The sequence below is a fragment of the Rhipicephalus sanguineus genome, chromosome 4 (assembly GCF_013339695.2).
Source record: "Rhipicephalus sanguineus isolate Rsan-2018 chromosome 4, BIME_Rsan_1.4, whole genome shotgun sequence".
NCBI classification, from domain to species: Eukaryota; Metazoa; Arthropoda; class Arachnida; order Ixodida; family Ixodidae; genus Rhipicephalus; species Rhipicephalus sanguineus.
In genome coordinates, this window is record NC_051179.1 from 16,288,723 (window position 1) to 16,309,872 (window position 21,150).

The 21,150-nt window shown below is 45.2% G+C and overlaps 1 protein-coding gene across 3 annotated transcripts in view; it reads left to right on the plus strand.

Moving 5' to 3' along the window:
• The window catches only part of LOC119389486 (mediator of RNA polymerase II transcription subunit 13-like), a 121,860-nt gene extending 111,138 nt beyond the window's left edge, over window positions 1–10,722 (plus strand). For all 3 annotated transcript variants that reach the window (XM_037656773.2, XM_037656774.2, XM_037656775.2), the window contains exons 28-30: window positions 1,107–1,271; window positions 6,642–6,760; window positions 8,041–10,722. In XM_037656773.2, coding sequence (XP_037512701.1) covers window positions 1,107–1,271; window positions 6,642–6,760; window positions 8,041–8,173 — 417 coding nt within the window. In that variant the 3' untranslated portion in view covers window positions 8,174–10,722. The remainder of the gene's footprint in view (window positions 1–1,106; window positions 1,272–6,641; window positions 6,761–8,040) is intronic.
• The last annotated feature ends 10,428 nt before the right edge of the window (window positions 10,723–21,150 follow it).

Below are 21,150 nucleotides of genomic sequence, written 5' to 3' on the forward strand. Positions count from 1 at the left end.
AACTGTGAAAAATCTTCTAATTATGCGGGTTTTCGAATTAACGAAACATATAAAAAGCTGGATGCAAGGAACTTTGAATTACTGAAAGTTATCAGAAGTGGTTGTTTGCTGTGCCTGCTAGTTTGCGACTCCAAGGGTTATGTTTTCCAGCAATACCCAGTCCCAATTTTGCCGCAAGCTTATGAAACGGCGGGTCTCGCTGCTGCCAGCGCAAAGAAAAAAATGGCCTCGTGGTCAGCTGAAATGCGCGCCTGCAGAAAAGAAGATGTGCTTCACTGCAGCACAGTGGTTACACGCGGGCAGCATTTCACTTGCTCCTCACAGCGTCAGTGCGTCATGGTGCGACCATTCGCCCACTCTTTCTGGTAAAATGAATTTAATAATGGCCAGTGTGATGGAATTCGCAGTGTGTTCTGGCTGGAAAACATGATCATTGAAGTTTTCGAAGTAGGCATTGCAAGCAAGAACTCTGCCAGCAGTGCAAGTGCGCGAATCGCCTGAGCAACCGCCACTCAGAGGTTTGCATACATCGTAAATTTCGTCAGACTGTCCTTTATTATGTTCTCTTTTCCCAGAAAGAATGGGCGAATCATGATGCACTGTCGTTGCGAGGAGCATGCGACTCAAAGTTATCCACTCAAAGTTACATCGCGAAATACAAGACTGCAGAAATCCTTTGAATCAAGTGGGATTTCAAAATTACCAAGTTTGAATTAATGAGGTTTTGCTGTATATTCGAGAGTAACACACGCTATTTAGCGACGCAACTTATCAGGCATAACATGATCTCTAATGGTTAACCGAGCTCGCTTATGTTCCTAGGGACTGAAATAAGCTTAGTCATTGTTGATTCAATCACTGCTTTGTGACTGTAATGGGAAGTGAGAATATTAAATGTTAACTTTCATTTTGTGCTGTATTGGACTTGAGAAATGATAGTCCGAGCGTGAACACATCATGCACTTCTGCACTAGTGATTTCAGTTTTTTGCACATAAAGGCCATAACAGTGTTATCACATTTTCAGTAATAGTATTTAGGTGAAGCTCATGGCAAGATCACTTGTGTTTCAGTTAACAAGCTGAGTGCTTTGCTTGATGTTTGCAGGGTCCTGGAAGTGGTGGTGGGGAGCCCCAGGAAGAACCCATGCAGCTGCTGCAACAACCTTTGGCCTTGGGCTATTACGTGTCCACTGCACCTACGGGCCCTTTGCCTCGGTGGTTCTGGTCTACATGTCCCCACTTAAGGGATTCGTGTCCTGTCTTCCTCAAGGTGAGAACTCAACCCTAGTGATTCCCATCCTTTATCTTTCTTTTGCTGTGTGTTGTGTGTTCCTCACACTTGACAGTTTTATAAGAGAACCTCAATGTTGCTAGTCAGTTTGGGGTGTACAGTCGGCATCAAAGGTTTAGAGACTACTAGGTCTGAGAAAACTGAACTTCCATCAATTTGTGATTGTATTCAGTTGAACTGCACAGTACTTGTTAATGTATTTTAGAACAGGTCAGAAATCTAAATTCAAGGCTGCCTGCCGAAGCAGCGGGAGTATTGAGCTTTTTCATGTTTCATGTGTCTTGTGGTCTCTAAACTTTTTTGCTAACTGTACAGTCATAGACAAAGGAAACACAAACAAGAAATTACAAGGTAGAAAAAGTTTTCCACACGTGTCTCAACCTTTTTTTTTTTATCCTGCAATGCTTTGTTAAAAATTGCAGTGCTAGTGTTGCCAAACCACCACTCCTTAGTAATCAGTTGGCACGTTCGTCTGGGTGCCACCGTGCTATTACCGTATTTACCCGCATAATTTGCGCCCTCGCATAATTTGCGCACCCCTAATATTTAGCCAGCTTTGCTAAAAAAAATATTTACTCGCATATTTTGCGCTCCCCGCCCGCTCGAGCCAGCTCGCCGGCGCGCGCGCACGGGGCGAACTTTGAACGGCCGCGCCGCCGCGCCCCGCGGCCCTCACCGAGCAGGCGAGCGCAGTCATACACAAGACAGGCTGCGAGTGCGAAGTCCCTTCTTCCGATTACTTCGTTCTATTCTCTGGAAACCGCCGAGACCGTACCAACCGTTAATCTGTTCACCGGTTGTCGGAACTGTTCGAGCGTTCTCCCGCCGTGAGAATGCATGCACGCGACACGGCACGGACTACTTTCTGCATCGGAGGCGTGCGAGGGCCAGTCGCGCCAACATTTTCCCGCGCTGACCCTCCTCCTCTGCGTCCGCGCTGCGACGCAGCCTTCGTTGATTTCGGAAGTTTAGGTTTCGCGATCAGCCAGTTGCGTTTTCACTGTTCTCTTGCGCTGAGCTACAATAACTATTCGGCAAAATTCAAGCTCACTGTTGTAGAATTTGCCTAAGGAAACGGGAACCGTGCCGCAGAAGAGTTCGCTTTTTAATACAAGACCGGGAAGGAGACCGTTCCGAGGATCGACCGAAGCATGGAAAGTTTCCTGCCGTTGAAGAACACCTTTTCAAATATGTGCGAGAGCTTAGGCCCACCGGTATCGCCGTTCCGTGGCACCTCGTTACTCCCAGCATTGTCGCGAAGAGCTTCAAGAAGACGCCTCAACGCACTCGACGGAACCAAGGACGACGCGCATTGGGAAAGCGGTGACAGCGGCCGCGGCGATGATTCTCAGTCGGACTTCTCAACCAGTGATTCTGACTAGACCGCGCATGACCGAATCTGGCTGGTTAAAGTACGTGCTAATTCTGTTAAAAACCCTTCGTTTGCGCTATAATTTATTTTCTTCTTTAATGTATTATATCGCGCGTGTTAGGACTATATATTGTGCGTTATTTCAGATGTGCTCGCGAAATCTCCGCGTAATTTGCGCACCCCCTTTTCGGAGCTCCAAATTCGCGAAAAAAAGTGCGCAAATTATGCGAGTAAATACGGTATTCAGATTGCAACAATGTGAAGCCTGCTCTTGATCTCAGCCAGAGAACATGTGTCCATGTTGAGCGTGCAGCCATTCACCAGAGCAGTGGGAGGCCAGAAGAGGAAACACGTTACTGTGTCTTCTGCTGCAAACAGATGACGTGCGGGAGTCGCATTATGAGACCCTGGTCACCCTTCAATTTCAGAAGTGAAAGCTAGGGATGTGCGAATAGTAAATTTTAGCTTCGAAGTGAATTCGAAGCAAATAGTGATTTAGTCGAATAATTTTGAATAGTGTATATCACATATTATGAGAAAAATGAGCATATTTGTCACGACCCAACTAACCTGCACAAGATTTTTTTTAATTGGACCAAGGCACGTGCGAATGTCATTCTTTTTGTTTCAAAATGCAGTGGAAGGAACTTTGAATGGTGGCAGGATTTGAATTTCAGTAGGATGCGAGTGATAACCGGTAAAATATGTTCCATTTATTGCGATAGCAGTTATATGGACACTCTCGGCGGATTTTTGCGGCCGCCTTCATGTCCCGGATATGTATATGTATGTACAGTATAACCTCATTACAACAGACCTTCATAGTGAAGAGGATTTTGGTCTGTTGTAAAGGGAGTATGTAAAATCCAAGTACTGTTACAACAGACTTTTATGTAAACACAGAATGGGTCTGTTATATCCGTAGAGAATTACGAGTCACCAACGTGGTCTTATTTTTACGGGGGACCAAAAAAAAATATGCGATTTTTGGAAAATCGCATTTTCAGTTTCTGTGGCCCATTTTCTGATTCCAAAATATCTTCACTGAAAACTACGTAGAAGTGCTATAAACTTTTTTTACGTCTGCTCACTTGGCAAAAGTTGCGAAATAGCACCCAAAAAAAAGCAAAAAAAAGGCGTTTTTCAAAATTATAACACGGCAACGGCGCAACTGGGCGCCACCATTCTGGGCTCGTCGTAAAGAGCATTTCTCTGTGTTCAAGTACTCCGTTTCAGCTAGCTCCTCCATTCAGTAACAAGCATACAAAAAGCACATGTTTGAAGTTCAATTCAAGGCCTCCAATTGGCTGCTTCTGCCGTGATGCTCGCTTCGGGATCGTCGTCTGCTGCTTGTGCGTCGCGAGGTCGTGGCTGTCGAAAATTGTGCTACTTAGTGATGCGCGTTTGTACTCGTTCTGTGTTCACGGGACAACGATAATTTAGAACGCTTTAGTTTGGCAGCTGCAAGCGGAAGCTCAATCATCAGATTACGATAGCGCGCCGCATTCGTCGCGAACATCGCGGACGTTGGACCCGCTGTTAGAGGTTCTCCTTATCAGCACTTCGGAGTTTATGACGAAGACCACCGCGGGACAACTCTTTGTACTTGCAATCGAGCATGACGTACTTTGAAACATCGGGCACCACGGCCACGCACATCGCAACCGAGCTTTCTACTCGTTGTCGTAGCTAGCCCTAACTCCGCTCACGGTGCCGATGTACGAGATAAATCCAAACTTCGCGGCGAGGGCGAAGCAATGAATGCGATAGCAAGTAATTAGAATGTCACATGAAGAACGGCAAGCAACTCGATACTTGCAGCGTGCCGCTCAAGCACAAAAGATGCACGAGAAGAACACACACAGGATGATCGCGGACAACTGTCATAGCTCGACACTTGCAGCTCGCTGCCTAAACAAAAAGAAAGCTGCTTGAAAAGAACGCACAGGTATACACTAGATGAGCGTGAACTATCGACTGTCACAGTTGTTACTTCTTTGTGTTTGAGCAGCACACTGCAAGTGTCGATTGTGCACAACCCAACACGCTTAGACATTTTTTCTTGGAAACTGCGGCGCGTGGAGCATGGCCTCTGAGATTATGTGCCGGCATGGTTCTCTCAGGCCATCCCAATCGCATGGAGATAGCATAATTTCAGAGGTGGGCGTGGCTGAATTTTCCGCGCCGCAGTGCTCGCCACCGAGGCATCACCGAGAGCTATACATGCGCTGGGGATCCTGCCGGTGCGGCTTGGATGAGGCGAGGAAAAAATGGTTTTGCGCTACTATATGATCTTCCTATGACTTGTAAATGACAGCTTAATGCGTACAGCAGTATTAATCTTGTTAGAAGCCGCACAAAAACGTAGATGTGCTTGTAAAATTGTGTGCGCACAGCGGTGACTTATAAATGTCCTCTCAGTTGCGCAGAACACCAGCACCACATATCCGCAAGGTAACAGCTCAAACGCTCAGTTTAAGCAGCATGAGTGCATTACAAAGAAATAAGGTCCAGTACACGCTGAAGAGGGGCGCTAACTGAACTGACCGAACTTGTCACTCAACATTAGTCATGCTTTCTTCTCGCGATGTCGCCGACGACGCCGGGTCTAGCACCTGGTGTCGAGCACAGATTTCGCCTTCACCGCAGGTCTGTCTGCAAAGGCGAAATCTGTGCTTGCATAGGTTTCCAGCCTGTCTATCACAGTGCTTCGCGCTTTCCTGATAGGTTCCTACATTCTCTTCCAAACTGCAGTAGAAAAAAAAGCACTCGGCGCGTGCAAGTTCTTTGCATGTGTGAGGCGAGTGCGTGAACCTGCAAAATGGCGACCCTGCCACCAGCGCTCCTCGTGGATGACGTCAAGGGCATACCTCCTGTACATTTATTTGTCTTTATATAAGTGAAATTTGAATATGTTTGGTGAACTTCACCAAGCTTATACTGGAGAAATCTCAGCCGGTGTTATTAGAACTCATTGTGTGTTGTGAGCTCTCTCTCCCTTTTTTTTTTTTTTTTTTTTTTTTTTTTTTTTTTTTTTTGCACTGTTTAGGACTTGCAAAGTGATCCAGGCTAGTCATTATTAAAGGGACACTAAAGAGCAAAACGATTTTTCTCACATTAGTAAAGTAGTCTTCCACGATACCAAAAACACCACGCTTGCTGCGAGAAGACGCTTAATAAGCGAGAAAGCGCGCAAAGAAAATACAGGTGGCGACGCCACCTTGGAATTCCCGCACCATTTGCCGTGACATCACATATTTTTGACGACGCCTGCATGGGCCTACGTAGTTCCTAATCGGTTAAATCGAAGTACATTGTCCTCTGAGTTGGCCAGAGACTTGACATAACGAGTTTGTGGAAATTTCGTCGAGCCAGCGGTGCCAAAATACGTTAAATGCTCTTTGAAACCTTTTACGTCACGAATTACAAAGTTCGGCGCGAAATTTAAAAATGAAACTTTGAACTTGGTTTTCTCCTCTAATAATAAACCTATGGTGGTGAAATAAACTACTTAACAGTTGTCCGAGCACACTTTATCAGTCTAAACCAATTCATTGTTTCTCTTTAGTGTCCCTTTAACATCACTGTGATATAAATTTATTTATCTTTATATAAGTGAAATAACACTAAACTGAACGTTTTGAATATATTCAGCAAACTTCAAGCCTATACTGGAGAAATCTCAACCGATTTTGTAAGCGTTCATTGTATGTTGTAATCTTGAGAAGTTCTCAAGACTAGATATTTTTGTTATAATTGTGATTTGCATCTATTCTGAGTGCAATAAAATTAGTAATTTTTTAAAATTTCAGAGTAAAAAAAATCCAATTGCATGCCTTTAGAGTCCTTGAAAAACCTGTGACAGGCTCCGGAAAGTCCTTGAATATTCTTGAATTTTTGCTTTGGAAACCTGTATGGAACCCTGTCAATGACTTTATTCTTTCACTTGATCCATCCTGCTTGTTCTCTTCCTACAGAGTGCCCTGCTTCTGCACTGCCCCACTGTGCACCAGAACCATGATGACATTTTGCATGGAAACACTCACATGCGCAACTACCACCCACTTGATTCAAACTTGACCACCGATGTGCTACGGTATGTATCAGCTTACATGTCATTGGATTAAAAGTAGCTCATTTTGCTAAGTCATATTAGGGACAGTTGAGATGTTCAGTGAATAAATAGTGTTACCAGCGTGTAAAATGATTGTTTTTCTCTACTATTTTGTACAGTCCCCTCCTGCATTATTTAGTCAATACGTAAGGTCTTGTACCAGTGTGTACAGTTACACTAAATGTGACCAGCCCTGGTGGCTTACCAAAAAAAGAAAGGGAAGGCTTGCATTCACTCTGCATTGGTTTTAGTTTAGCTTAATTAATTAGTTGTCAGTAAACAAGAATGCAAGGTATAGTACAAGAGAGCCATGGCTTTTTTACACCACATCATGTTCCAGACAAGGCAAACCTTATACATTTTTGTGCTTCTATTGTGCCACGGCACCCATAAAATTGCAAGTACTAGTTCACACAAACAATTAGTTGAAGCACTGAACCACAGTTCAGCGAAATGTCTACCCCCACCCACCCCCGCTTTCTTCCTCTTTTAGGGGCGAAGCTCCTCAGGGTGCGGGCCTGTCCCTCCTTTGTAGTATGTAGTAGTAGGTAGCTAGGCATGGTGGGATGTATCCACTCCGTGTGATAAAGATGACGATGACGACTGATGACCCTGAAGAATAAGCGCGTTCCAGTATAGTGGAATGTACCCACTACACGTGATAACGATGACGCTGATGACCATGAAGTATAAGCGCATTCCAGACCACACATTCTCTTTCTGCCCTGGATGAAAACGTTGTGAACGCGCTCTTGCCCTCGAAAGGCAAACTGGCAACGCCGACAACAAACGTTCCCCTGAGCTTAACATCATATATGAGGACCCCCGCGTTTGTGTCAGGTCTTTGTGTGATGATCGAGTGAGCAAAATTTACGGGGATTGACGGTTTACCAGATTACCTCCGGAGCTTCGCCCACTCATCATCATTCACTTCGTGGATATGGCGTGATTTTTTTTTTTTCTCACAGAATATTCTCCTTTCCTTTTGACTCCCCTAATTGGTCACGGCGGCCCCTCCTTCTCCCTTGCTTTTGCAGTTGCCCTCTCCTCCTCCTCTGTTTGGATTGGAGGAGAGGGCACGAAGCATATACACACAAGTGCTAAGGTAGGCAGTTGCAGCCTTGAAAGAGACAAGTCCACATATCAAAACGTTGGCTCCAGCACACCACCTGTTTATGAATTTTTCATCGACTACTAGTTAGTGGTGCAAAGCGTATATGCCAGCCATGTTTTGACTTCGAACATGTGATTACTGGTTGCAGGTATGTGCTGGAAGGCTACAACACGCTGTCGTGGCTCTCCCTTGACCCACACAGCCATGACAGGCAGTCTTGTCTGCCGTTACACATCCAAAACCTGATGAAGCTCTACCACGCTGTTGAGGCGCTGCTCTAAGGAGAGAGCAGTCCCCTGTTTCTGTCTCATCTAAAAGGCTGTGAGCGCTCTCGCGTGTGAAAAATAATGAGAGACTGGTGCTGGTGCAAGTGCAGCTTTGTGTGGAAGAGGTTGGCCGGTGCAAGGAGAAAAGTTGTTTCCTTTTTGTTTCTTCTCTCCCATCCTGCGAGCGCTGCCATTACGTCGTGTTGTTTGTTGTTGTTATGTATCATACCGATGCTGTCATCCTCAGTCCCTAAACCGGTACCTGTGCTTTCTTTTATTATTATTTTTTTTTACTGCTGCTTTCACCGTGTGAACATATGTGCATCTTGGTTGATACTGTGTTGTCACCACTTTGGGAAACGATTTCGGATTAAGGGAACGCTGTTGGATTAATCGAAAAGGTCTTTAACGTGAGATTATGCTTCTGGTTGCTGTGGGGCCAAGACTTGAAGGCTTCTCCTCTCTTCTCCCGGTTTATTCATTTTTGATATAAGGCAAGAGGTGCTTTTTTTTTTAATGCACCAGTATATTGGTATCTTTCACAGGCATGGTATCGGTTGAGCAGCAATACCTGTTTTAGTTTGACAGAGACATTCCTTGTACATGTACGGGGCAGTCTGCATATTCATGCAGTGCACACTGTGTCTCATGTAGTCATTAGAAACGCCACAAGAGAGTTCTTACAATAATACATTATGAACCCTTACCTCCAAGACAGATATTGCAAAGCCAAAGAGAGAAGGCAGCCTTAATCATTGGCTGCTATTCAGAAGGCTACCAGTTCAGCACAAACCACGCTATGTTATGCATTGGGGCCATAGTCAACGAAGCAATACCTTTTGCCCCATTATGACATGCATTCATATGTGTGAAATGGTTCTGTTGCTACTCTCAGGGAAAAGTGAGTCAGTGGCAGCTGCTTCCATTGCGAATGGAATGTCATCCCACAGTTCATTCTGACTGCATGCATTACAGTTGTCATTGCCACACACGTCATAGTCGGTTATTTTGGTGGCATTGTTTCTATTTGTGACTTTCTCATGTATGAGCACTTACTGCTTACTTCCTATGTTCTTAATTTTTTCCTCTTTCTCCCTTGTTCCTTCAATGCACTTGTTTCATACTCTTTCTGAGGATGCAGCATCTCCTGTACAAATGTAAAAAAGAAAAAGAAAATGGTTTCCTGCCTCTTTTACAAACTGCAGGGAGAAGGGAAGTGAAAAAGCATGTTCTTGTTTTGCTCATTTTTAAGGCTGCCTTCTTGAACATTAGCTATGTTGTTAATATATGCACATAATATATGTACACTACCGAAAGCACTTAGGTCAGCAACAGCAGCGTGACTGCTTGTGTCTCTTGCTGGTGGAAGGATGTTTTAGCTGAGGCTTCTCTCTCCGATATATTTTGTTTCTTGCTCAGAGTAAGATGCATTTTTGTGTCACTGCATAACATTCTTTGCCAAGAAGGAAGCTTCTTATAGTCTAGCTAAGGCTTTTTTTGATCCTTGGTCTTTAGGAGTCATGACTTGGCTGGTAGCTGCTGAAATACTATGTCTTTTCTGAGACTAACTCTTACGCATAGTATTAACATTATTGAAGGATCACTATAAAGAACATTTGGCAAAGAACTTTTAGCTTGCGCAAATAGGCGTATTGCCTCAAATTGACTGGTAAAATAAAAAGTACTGCAGTCAAGTCAACATATCAGCATGACAATGGGGGGGAGACACTTATACCGGACGATCTACATGCGTTGAGCTCAGTGCAGCATGCCATGGAAACACTGAGCTATAAATATGTTGATCATAGATATTGACAACCCAGTTTTTGACTAATATTGACAAGGGCTAACAAGATGGACGTGTGAGAACATGTCAGCCGTGCTGTATATAACAGAATTTCTCTTTTTCCTCCCACCCTATCCCCTTCTCCCATCAGCTCAGCTGTACATTATTGTGTATGTGTATACTATTTAATGAAAAGGGGACAGGAAGTCGTGGTCTTTTTTTGTTGTGCCTTTCTTTTTTATTTCCTTCTGTGAATCTATTTATTGTGCCTGTAAATAACGCAGCCCTTTTGGTGAAGAGTGGGTTTTTTTTTTTTTGTATCTACAGTGGTTTCAAGAGCAATGTATCTACTTAGCCTTGTTACATATTATACATATTATAAATATATAATTATATATATAAATAAAAAATATAAATACATATAAATACGAGGTACACATGACAACCTATTTGGGCAACAGGAGACATCTATGTAAAAAGAAAACGAAAAAAAAAACACCAGGGGCTTCATGCACACCAAGTCAGCCGGAGTGGATGCTACGCTGCTCTTGTGGAATGTGTACATAGGAAGCACTATGGCAGGCATGTGTGTCAGTATGTATGCGCGTGTGCATGTGTGTGTGCGTGCATGGGCCAGCAGTGTTGTGTATAAAAGAAAAAAAAGTGTACAGCCTTAGCTCATTTTAGATCCTTTTTACATGGCCCAATTGTGCTGTGCAGCGTCTTGAATTGTACACTTTTATGAAGAATGTTGATTAAAACCTTGTAACTAAGAGAATCCCTCGTGTCTACTGCAGTTTGTTTCTACTGACTTTAAATGCCAATTTATTGCCACTACCATTACAATCATGAGTTCATGCGGTTATCATACTGAAAGATGCCAAATATAGCAGCTGCTTTGGGCAGGAAATATGCCAGCCTTTTGAGAATGCATTACATGTAGTAAATTATGTGCTACTGCTCTTACTGTGAGGGGACATAAACCAGCAGGTGCACGTAAAGATTTGCAATTCTGCCACCTTGAAGATTCTCACTCCACGTTCATGTGGTATGATAGGCTTTGATAGGCATGGGGAATATTTGATGTTTTTAAATATTTTATCAAGTGCGCTACGTTAATCCATATTTGCTTCAGCTTGAAAACGAACAATATATATGCATTTCCCCTTGTATAACCCTCGTCAAAGGTGGTTTCATGGCTTGCAGTTCACACTGCCAAAGAGCCGCACCTAATGGGAATGCTTGTATTGCCTGCATGTAGAAATAATTTTTTAAAAAGTTTTAGGGGATGGTATTCACGCAAAATATAGCAACGCTTAAAACGGCATATTTTACTGCATGTAACTCATACTGCCAATTATTATTGATCAGAAAAAAATCTAATTTGCAACGAAACTAATGGCATACAACTACCTATATAAATAACAAGGCTTTCAATGTAAGCTCCATATATTAGACTGTTTTTGCATGTAAAGAACACAAATTGTCTAAAAAGCTTGTCAACATCAGGCACCCGCTATGTACTTGGAAATTTTTCAGTACGTATAACTATTTGCTTAAGACTTAACTCTGAACCGAAAAATTTATATTCACATGAGCCTAGTTTTGACAGCATCTTCTCTGGGAATGTTACTATGAGCTTATCTGGGACTACTGCTGAAGCCTTCTTCCAGCAGTCTCCAACTGCCCCCTTGTGCAAGCTGGCTCCATCTTATGCCTGCACATTTCTAATTGTGTCATAACGGGTCGTTTTCTGCCGCCTTCGACTACAGATTCCTTCTCTGGGTGCCCGGGCGACTGTAAAAGTAGTTATCTATGTGTTACATACTTAGTTAATTGCTCAGCCTTACTAAAAGAATTATTAACAAGCATCAACTTGATACTGAACCAGACACCCTCTATGGGAAGTTTTTGTGTACTCTTATCAAAGGGCCCCTCGCCAGGTTTGGGCATTGAAAACCAACAAGTGTGGCATGCAGATCACTTGGCGCCAATTGGTTCACAGCGTGAAAACTCAAAATTTCAAACAGAAGGCTGGTGCCTTTTCTTGCCGAAAAGCCGTACTTCGAGTGAGAGTGAAGGTCACACACACAAATTTCTGATACAACATGCACTGTTTGCAATGTCACTGACTGTGGTAAGTGACTTCAGTTAAGCATCCAATGCAGCTCTGCCATGAAGCAAAAAAAAGAAAATTGTGGTAGACCACTCAATTGAGATTGAATTAAAGGGGTACTGACACGAAAATTTTCAGTTGTCGTTTACGTGAAATGAAAGTCCAAGCGTTCACGAGTCTAGAAAATGTACTGCCAAGCGCGAGTGCACCCTGAAAAAGTAATTACAGCATGCTTTTAAAAGCTAGTTTCGGTTCCTACTGTACCCTGACGTCAGCACTGTAGGAGCTTCTCGTCATGTGACTGCACAAGACACCATGACGTTTCCATGGCCGCTCCGCACCGTGGCTCCGTTGGTGACGTGCAAGTGGCTCTTTTGAATGTTTCGGTGATGCACAAGCGGTCATAATGGAAGTTTTGGTACCCGACGTCGTCACAACTAGCCATACTGCTGCTTGAAGTCACCAGAATTTTCCCATAGCGCACCTACCAACGTCAGGCTAGTGTCGATGTCGGTAGGTGCGCTGTGAAAATTGACTTTAACATCAAAATAAGATATCTTACCAGCATATGCGGACCTTCACACTTGTCCAGAGCAGTCTCTGTATTCGGGAGATTCGTATGGCAGAGTAAACTCACCTTCGAAAAATGCTGTGAGTACCCCTTTAAGACAATGTTGCATTCATAGTCTAAGCGTTAGGTGCTACTGCCTGATGAAAATCCAACTAGAGGATTAACGTTCATACAGAAGTGCTCTAAAGAATTGGAGTAATAAGAGGAAAAGGCTCTGGAATACATAGTCTCGAAAAAGCGAACGCAGCATATTTTACAATACGCTACGTCTGTTTTCATTGTATGGAGATCCTACTTAGAGTAAAATTTTCACATCTATCACAATTGCCTGTATGGAAGAGACATTGTGCTTGCTATGCCTGAATGTTACATATTGTAGGGATGGTGTATCCTACACTTACTGTTTAATTCATTCCTGTATAGTAGGCATGCCTTTAGTTGAGTGATATGTCAATGACTGTGACATACGTGTGAAAAGGAGTTTCCATCAAAAAGCAATACTGGCCATTGCAAAAAATGTGTTCGAAGATCCCTAAATATAAGGTAAATGCGATATTTGCTTGCTGCCTTCATAATTACTTTGTCTGTGACAGTGGGCATTTGAAGGTGACTGGAGATATTAATTCTCGAAATTAAAATAATTATCTTTTTATTTAGAAGTGACAAGCAGATCCGGTCAAATGGGAGAATCGAATTTCTTCCTGCCAAAAGCCCATTGCCACTGTGAGATTTCCAAGAAGCAGCCACTCGTAATTTTTGCAGTGTGATGAAATTCGACCTACGCCACTGCCAAAATTGAAGTACCGAAGAGTGCAACTGCCATACCCTAGCAGACACCCAAAATGACGACACTGTTGACACTGTTTCTGACAACAATTGCAATGGTGTTCTGCATTCATCAACCTACGTGTGCCACATGCTATCATTCGAGCACAGCCCAGACAGCCACCAAGTGAAGTAATGTACTGGATTGTTAGGTTGTGACCGGCATAGCATAAAACGACACAACTCCCATCTGCCCAGCCCCCCATCCACAGTTGTCTCTCTACTGAAAAAATAAAAAAAGTAATAATAAAGTAAAAATAAATAAATAAAAGAAACTGGTTATGCCACTGGTGTGCTGTGCAATTTGCCATTCTTATTTCCTCAACTATATATCGAGAACAACCCTGCCTTACATCATCATAATTTCTGGCACCTCTGGGCCCAACAATCATTTCTTCAGCAGAAATATAGTTTTTGATGTGAATTGAAATATGGCAAAAGGAGCTTGGCAAAAACCTGGTGCGAGCAGCCATATGGACCTCTTTGCAGTAAAAGATAGTGAACTTTTGGAGAGTGTGTCTAGAGAGCGCATCTGAAAATTATATGTTGTTCAGAATTGTCGGAAGCCTTGGTACAAAACAATCTCTGAAACAAGAGCCAGCTGAGGCAATTTTTGTCTGTGCCAGAACAAAATACTTTTTGTTCATTTTCAGTGCAAATTTCTCAACACCTGTCTTAATAAAGAATAGAATCACTAAAAGGCCCCTCACCATGCCCCACTACAAATTTTGGTATACACTGGAAATTGTAAGGCCTAGATAGCGTTTTACCGAAAATATTCAAGTCTACTCATCACTGGAGGAGAGGAACTGTCTTGTCACCGTGACGCCAAGATTCGCTGCAATGCAGACTCCTGCTGCCTAAAGTGGCATTGCGGCCAGTGGCGGATCCAGGGGGGGGGGGGGGGGATTGGGCGATCGCCCCCCCCCCCAAAGCTATAAGCCAACCCAACCCCCCCCCCCCCCCCCCCCCCCCGCTTTTCACCTCACCGAAGGCCATTTTTCAGAACGTAGAATTTTTTCAGGTGGTCGCTGTGTCCATCCCAATCCGAGACTAGGGAGTTCACTGTAACTAGGGAAGCACCCCTCACACAGCCCAGCGCTTTTGTTAAGAGCGAAACAGGCTTTCTAGAAAAGATTTCTTCTGCGTCCTGCATCTTTCAAATAGGCACCGACGAGCACAAGCCTCAACTATTTTGCTAAAGCAACTGCTGCCTTTATGGAAGCGAGCTAAAGTTTCCTCCCCACTCCCAGGGCCATCAGCTCTTCAGCAAAGCGAGGGGTCTTCAAATTCTCCCATCTTTTTCTCAGAGACAGGAGTCTGTTCTGTGTCATTCAAACTGGCATCTTTCGTCCCACCACGGCCGGGCTAGACTGCACGTGCGCGCTTGAGCGCGCACGTGCAGTCTAGCCCGGCCGTGGTCCCACAAAGCGTGCAGAACAAGTTACCTTTTAGTCAACCTTCAGCGGCTGGTCCAAAAAAAAAAAAAAGAAGGAAGGCAGGCAGTGGTGCTGTGAATTATATTCGCCGAAGTACCGAGCAAGCCTCCGAGAGCACGTGCGCGGGGTATAATCGAGCGCGACTCCGAAAGCTCCGTTTGACCGTCCTTAGGCTGCGGAGATAGAAAGGGCATTTTCTGGCAACACGACCGGCCAGAAAAAAAGGCAATGGGGAGGAGGGGGCGGGGTAACAAAGGGAGGCTTACTCCGAAACTACGTTCAAGGAATACTAGAGCTCGCCGTTGTGGGAATACTCATTTATCGAGCAGGTGGCCTGCCCTTCCCTCTTTCACCCTCCTCTTACCAACAACACTGATACGTGTTCCCCAATGTTTAGCGGAAATATGCGTTTTCTTCTTCATCAAACCAATACTGTTCATTCATTAAGTGGCAGCGCCAACCCAAGACAATGAACGAGAATGGAATGCAAGGGACCAGACAAGCGCCGACTCGTTGCTCAGTTTACTGCGGAAAGGCAGTTACATGAATATGCAAACTCTAGTAGCGCACGTGAGCAAGGCCATACAAAAAAAAGGTATCACATTGTACAACCAATTTGCAAAATAAAGTATTTTGTCTACAAAAACCACAAAATAATCACGTGACACTGCCACGGGAAAATTCTTCGTTAGTAAAAAAGCTTTACGGCTCGCTTACGCAGTTATCTGAACGTCTCCTGATATGTAAGGCTTCTGTTATATTACGTGCAATTTTGTTTCTGTAAGCAAAGAACATCTTTGAATCAGGCCAAACTGGCTCACAAATTTGACACTCTTTTGCAATGATCAGCTAAGTGTGAGTAATTAATTATTTTTGCCTGGTGGTTGTCCATGCTGTTTCAACCGGCTGTTCCCAGACAACAGTCGACATCTTATGCTCGTCCTCAAAAGGTACAAACGTCTTCGTCCGCTTGGCAGCATTCTGAGTACGTCCTCAGGACCTCGTTTGCAGGATTATCCTAAACGTGCTCTCATGCGGACGTGTTCGGGACAGCAGCAAGCTTGCGCTGAACTGGGAATTACAACATTTGTGCAATGAACACCATTTGACTGCATGTTATTTTTTTATTTTAAAAATAGAACATCTTTATCTGGTGACATAATTATGATTGCCGACGGACACGTTTCTCCTTGTTCAGAATGAGTACATGTATTAATCGCCAACGTGGCGAGGGTAATGCGATATATTATTTGCTTGTTTAAAAAGCCCAATTTAAGGGAAATACGCTTCGCGAAGTTAAAATTCGGTGACATATATTTAAATTTCCCGCACTTCGACCGCTGGCAACACTGTGACCCATGTGACCAAAAAAAAAAAAAAAATGTTGCCTCCTGGTGGTCCCAGGTCCCAGCAGTCCACGGGCCCACGCTGTGTCTTCACGGAGAGGTTGTGACATGGCGCATGCCGGACTGAATATCGGTGAGTTCGATCCAAGCGTCTTTTTCTTCCTCTAATCACCACCACCACGTTTTTGTGTTCTGGTGATGGCGGAGAGCAGTGAACGACTATTTCGCCGCGAGCGAAAACGCCGCGTCGATGCGTCTGTTCAGCTTGCGAGCATGAACAATGACCTCGCTCAGCCGGCGTGTCGCATTCGAAGTCCGACCGAGTCCCTGCCCGACACCAATTCTAGTGGTCGCGCCCTGCATCAAGTCGAAGGGACTCGGCAAAATGAACAGACGGTAGCGCATCCTCCTGAGTTATGTGGCGATTCCGCCGTCTTTGTTAGTGATGATGTACTACACGTGGTGTATCAGGATGTTGTAGGGCTAGTAAGTAGTCCGATCAGTGGTGGCTCGCGCGATAACAGCATATACTTGCCGCCGTTGCAGCGACGCCGCCCCAGCAGCGATGTGCAGAGTGCAGATTACGACCATGTTAGTGGAGCCATTACGTCTGACGACGAGGAAAGCAATGTGAACTTCCGACAAAGGTTACAAGCGTGGGCGGTTGAATCGCGGTGCTCGCATGCCGCTGTCACGTCACTGCTGTCAGTTTTGCGGAGCCACACTTGTTTTGTGTCGCTACCGTCGACTGCTAGGACGCTCTTGCAAACTCCAGGTAGGGTCCTAAACATCAGAGAGCTGGCAGGAGGGATGTTTCGCCATTTTGGCCTTGAGGCAGGACTGCGGCAAACTCTGCTGGACTGTACACACTTGCCTGACGAACTCAGCCTTTGCTTCAATATTGACGGTTTGCCATTAGTCCCGAGCAAGCGCCCCTCCCCCGCCATTTCCACTGTTTCACTCACTGTTTTCATTCTCCCGGCGAGGGTGAATACATGCATAATCATTAAAGCATTTCATTAGCACAGGTGTGCATTCCTTATTCTTAACAGCTCCTCCGCCACCATGTTGAATTTTGATTCATGACTGAGCAAGCGTGACCCTCTCCAAATCTTGTCGAATTATCCTTCGACGTAGGCACGGCGCTTGCTCGGGATTTTACGGTGGTACCCTCAACAACTGTTATCATGTCCTCATAAAAAATGCTTGACTTTCTTTTAGGATCACCGGAAGGACAGTCAGATTATTCAGCTGAATGAACATTTCATCGAATGTCTCGCCGAGCTCATCCCTTGAAGAGTTTTTATGGTTTGCTGGAGGCAACGAAATAAAAATGTATTACCTAGAAACATATTGTTTTTGTGCTTGCTTTAGCAGGTGGCACGGCCACGTACCTTGCATGTGCATTTTCTGCATAGGCACCGACACTGTTCTATACTATGTGACATTCCTTATACTAACTAGTCAGTGGTACATAACTGTGCTCTAACATTAAATTCGTGTAAAAGTAAAATCTAAAATCCAGTAATTAAGCATGCAACCAATCTTGGTGTGTAGCCCAGTCGGTACGCTGCATGTTCAGAAATGTCTTGGTGGACCAATTGATCAATATGCTTCAGTCCCCAATAAATCCTGAGATTGTGCCCTGGTGGACCAATTGAGTATGTTTCAGTCCCCAATAAGTCCTGAAATTGTGCCCTGGTGCACCAATTGAGTATGTTTCAGTCCCCATTAAATCCTGAAGTTGTGCCCTGGTGGACCAATTGAGTATGTTTCAGTCCCCAATAAATCCTTAAAGTGTGCCAAAAATGTCCTGGTGGACCATTTGAGTATATTTCAGTCCTCAATGAATCCTGAAAGTGTGCCAGAAATGCCCTGGTGAACCATTTGTGCATGTTTAAAAGACATGCTGAGGCCGGACAATAGTATCTTTCTTGGACTCCATCAAGACTAGTTGAGCATGTTTTCGGGACGTCACAGTGTCCTCACGAGAACGTTTTGAAAACGTGCTGAAGATGTGTTACTGTTGTCTGGGTTATTATACCAGCCGGTCTAAACGATGTAAACATTATCGTAAGTTGGTGGCTACATGTAAACTACATCCAGCTGAATATCTTTTGTTTTAAGACGCACAATTTTCGTTGTTTCTTTTGTCGTTTTTTTATCGCCCGCACGGCAGATTCGTTTAAAGGTATCGGGGGCATTAAAAACAAACGTTAATGCCGAAACGGCTGCTTGCGTGCTTAACTCCGTGGAAAATGAGATGTATACATTTGGTTACTAACGTGAAGTTTTAAAGTTGGGCAACGCCCCCCTCCCCCCTCTCCCCCCCCCCAACAACCAACCGCCCCCCCCCCCCCCCCCCCAAAGCAAGCGCCTGGATCCGCCCCTGATTGCTGCCATGTGTTAAAATGCTCTGGAGCCGGAGGCTTCACATTCACATGACAAGCCTGCCTCTTCCTTTTTAGGGGAGAAGCACCTTAGGGTCTCGGCATGTCGGCGTGCATCGCCGTCTGCTGTCGCGGCATGCATCGTCGGCGTGACGGTCCATTTGCTTGAGCGCAAGAGAGGGCACCACCGCCTCTGCGCTCGCCGTGTGGCGAGAGAGAGCAAACGTCACGCATTGACTATGGAAACGCTCTTTCTGCAATGAACGCTGAACTACCAGCTCGCAAGGAACGAGAACGCGCCCTCGCCTGCAAGAGACAACGCCGATGCAGGCAGCGTCTGCTAGCGAGTTTCTTGATTGAAAAAACTTGACTGCTCGCGCTGCACAATCGTTCACCGGCCACCCCGTATATACAGTCAACGTCCGATTTTTCGGACTCCCTAGGGACCGCGAAATCGTCCGAAAAATCGGGCAGTCCGAAAAAACGAATTCATCGCTTTTATTCCGCTCAAGCGGTCAAATCGCCACAACCACGTCCGAAATAGCTTTAATGCCTCCCAGTACAATTATCAGGCATTTTGGTGCGAGCCCAGGCTCTCGCAAATACATTCGATACCTGCCGCAAACCCCGCTTAACTACGTGCCTGCCGCCACTTGCAAGAATGCATCTCGTGATGAGCGCCGCTGATACCAGCAAAGCGCGGGATAGATTACGGCCCTCTCGCATGGAGCGTTTGGAAACGATGACGCAGCAAACAGACTGTGGCGGAAGAGCGGACGACTCGTCCGGTTTTCCCCGATGCGTGTGCGCATGTAAAAACGATGCGTACACACGTCGCCGAATCTCCGCCGATACGCAGCATTTGCTGCCGTGTGAAGCCGATCGCTTCTAATTGTGTGCAGCACATCGCCAACTAAGCTGACGTCGTCACTGTACTGTTGCTGTACCGTACGCATGCATTTGTCATGAAAGGGTTCGTGATGCCTACCCCGTTCCTGACCGCACATGGGAGCGGCATATGGCGAGCTGGTTTCGTTCGTGAAGGCAACGCTTCTGTGCGGCGCACTTAGCGGTCTTGCTCAAAGTGGCAGCAAGAATGGCGGCGTGGCGCGTTGGAGTTCTCGCCTATTAAATGTGTGCAGTATGCCTGCAACAGCGCTTGGCCCCATGCACTACCGAGCAGTTAACTGAAGATGCTTATCGTAAGTGTTGTCGGTGATTAAGCCATACTGGCGCGTTTGCGAGCTGCCGCCATCACGCCTCCGCGCATTTCCGCTGCTTATCCGTAAAATCCGTAAAGACATCGCCGCACGGCGCCGTGATAGCGGCCGCTTTGAATTTCAGGTCTGCTTCACCCCATAACGCTTGAGCATTGCGGTAGCGCTGACTTTCGGACTGTGCTACTGTCGCAAACAGATCGACTCTCGAAAGCGCTGGTTCGGACCTACGAGATAATAGACGCGGCTGAGGTAGGGGCTTCAAATAATGCCTTTCGGACTTGCAATTTGGGCAGAAAGTCCGAAAAATCGGATGCAGAAGAGTTTCAGCGTCCGAAATTTCGGACGTTCTAATACATTGACTTCTATGGGGCTGGTGACGGTGCCGCGAAAGCGTCCGAATTTTCAAGCATGTCTGGCAAATAGGGCGTCCGAAAAATCGGCTGTATATAGACGCTGGATCTTGACCTGCAGTGTAGTTTCTCTTGTGCGTAGTTGAACAATACAAAAAAGATTTGCAGCGTGCACGTAACTAAAAGCGGACTGCGGGTCTCTGTGTCTAATCTTTGTTCTCTCTCTTATTGCCCATTAGCAGTGATTTTGCTGTGAGAAACACCGGCGCACACTGCATGCTTCGCCCCTCCACAGGTTTCACGTTAGTGGAGCTGAAACACCCTTCCCCATAGAGTTTCCTAAAATAACTAGAGGGGACTATGACGCTGCGATCGTTCAGCCACCATGGGAATGATGGGTAGTATGTACACAGATTTGCCTAGTATTCGTACTTGCGGGTTTCGAACGCACTTGTGGCTTTGTTTATTGCTGTGTTTTGGTTTTCTTTCGGATAAAAGAATGCATCGTTGTGAGCTTCGTGACCAGATTTGAATCGGTGAGCCTAAAAAAGTTAGTGGTGAAGTGGAACTGCTGACTTTTGCTGAACTTCGTTTTGCGTAGAAGAGGAAGCAGGCGACGCGGAGCCAAAAGAACGAAGTTTAGACAAATCTGTGTACTACCCATCATTCCCATTCTGGCTGAAGCGCCATGCGTTGCAGCTCCCATAGACACTAGCGCCAGAGTTCCCTCTAGTGTATCTATATGAAACTCTATGCCCTTCCCTACATGCTTCGCCCCTCCCCAATTTTTTTTTCCTATTTTGCTTGGCAACACCAGTCATCATTGTGCGTTTTGAGTTGGGCGATTAACTGAAATGACATGCCATGGTCAGCGACACTGCAAGCAATGCGTGTTGGACAAGGCATTTGTGTGTGCGATTTCAATCTCGCTACAAGCAGTGGCTTCCTT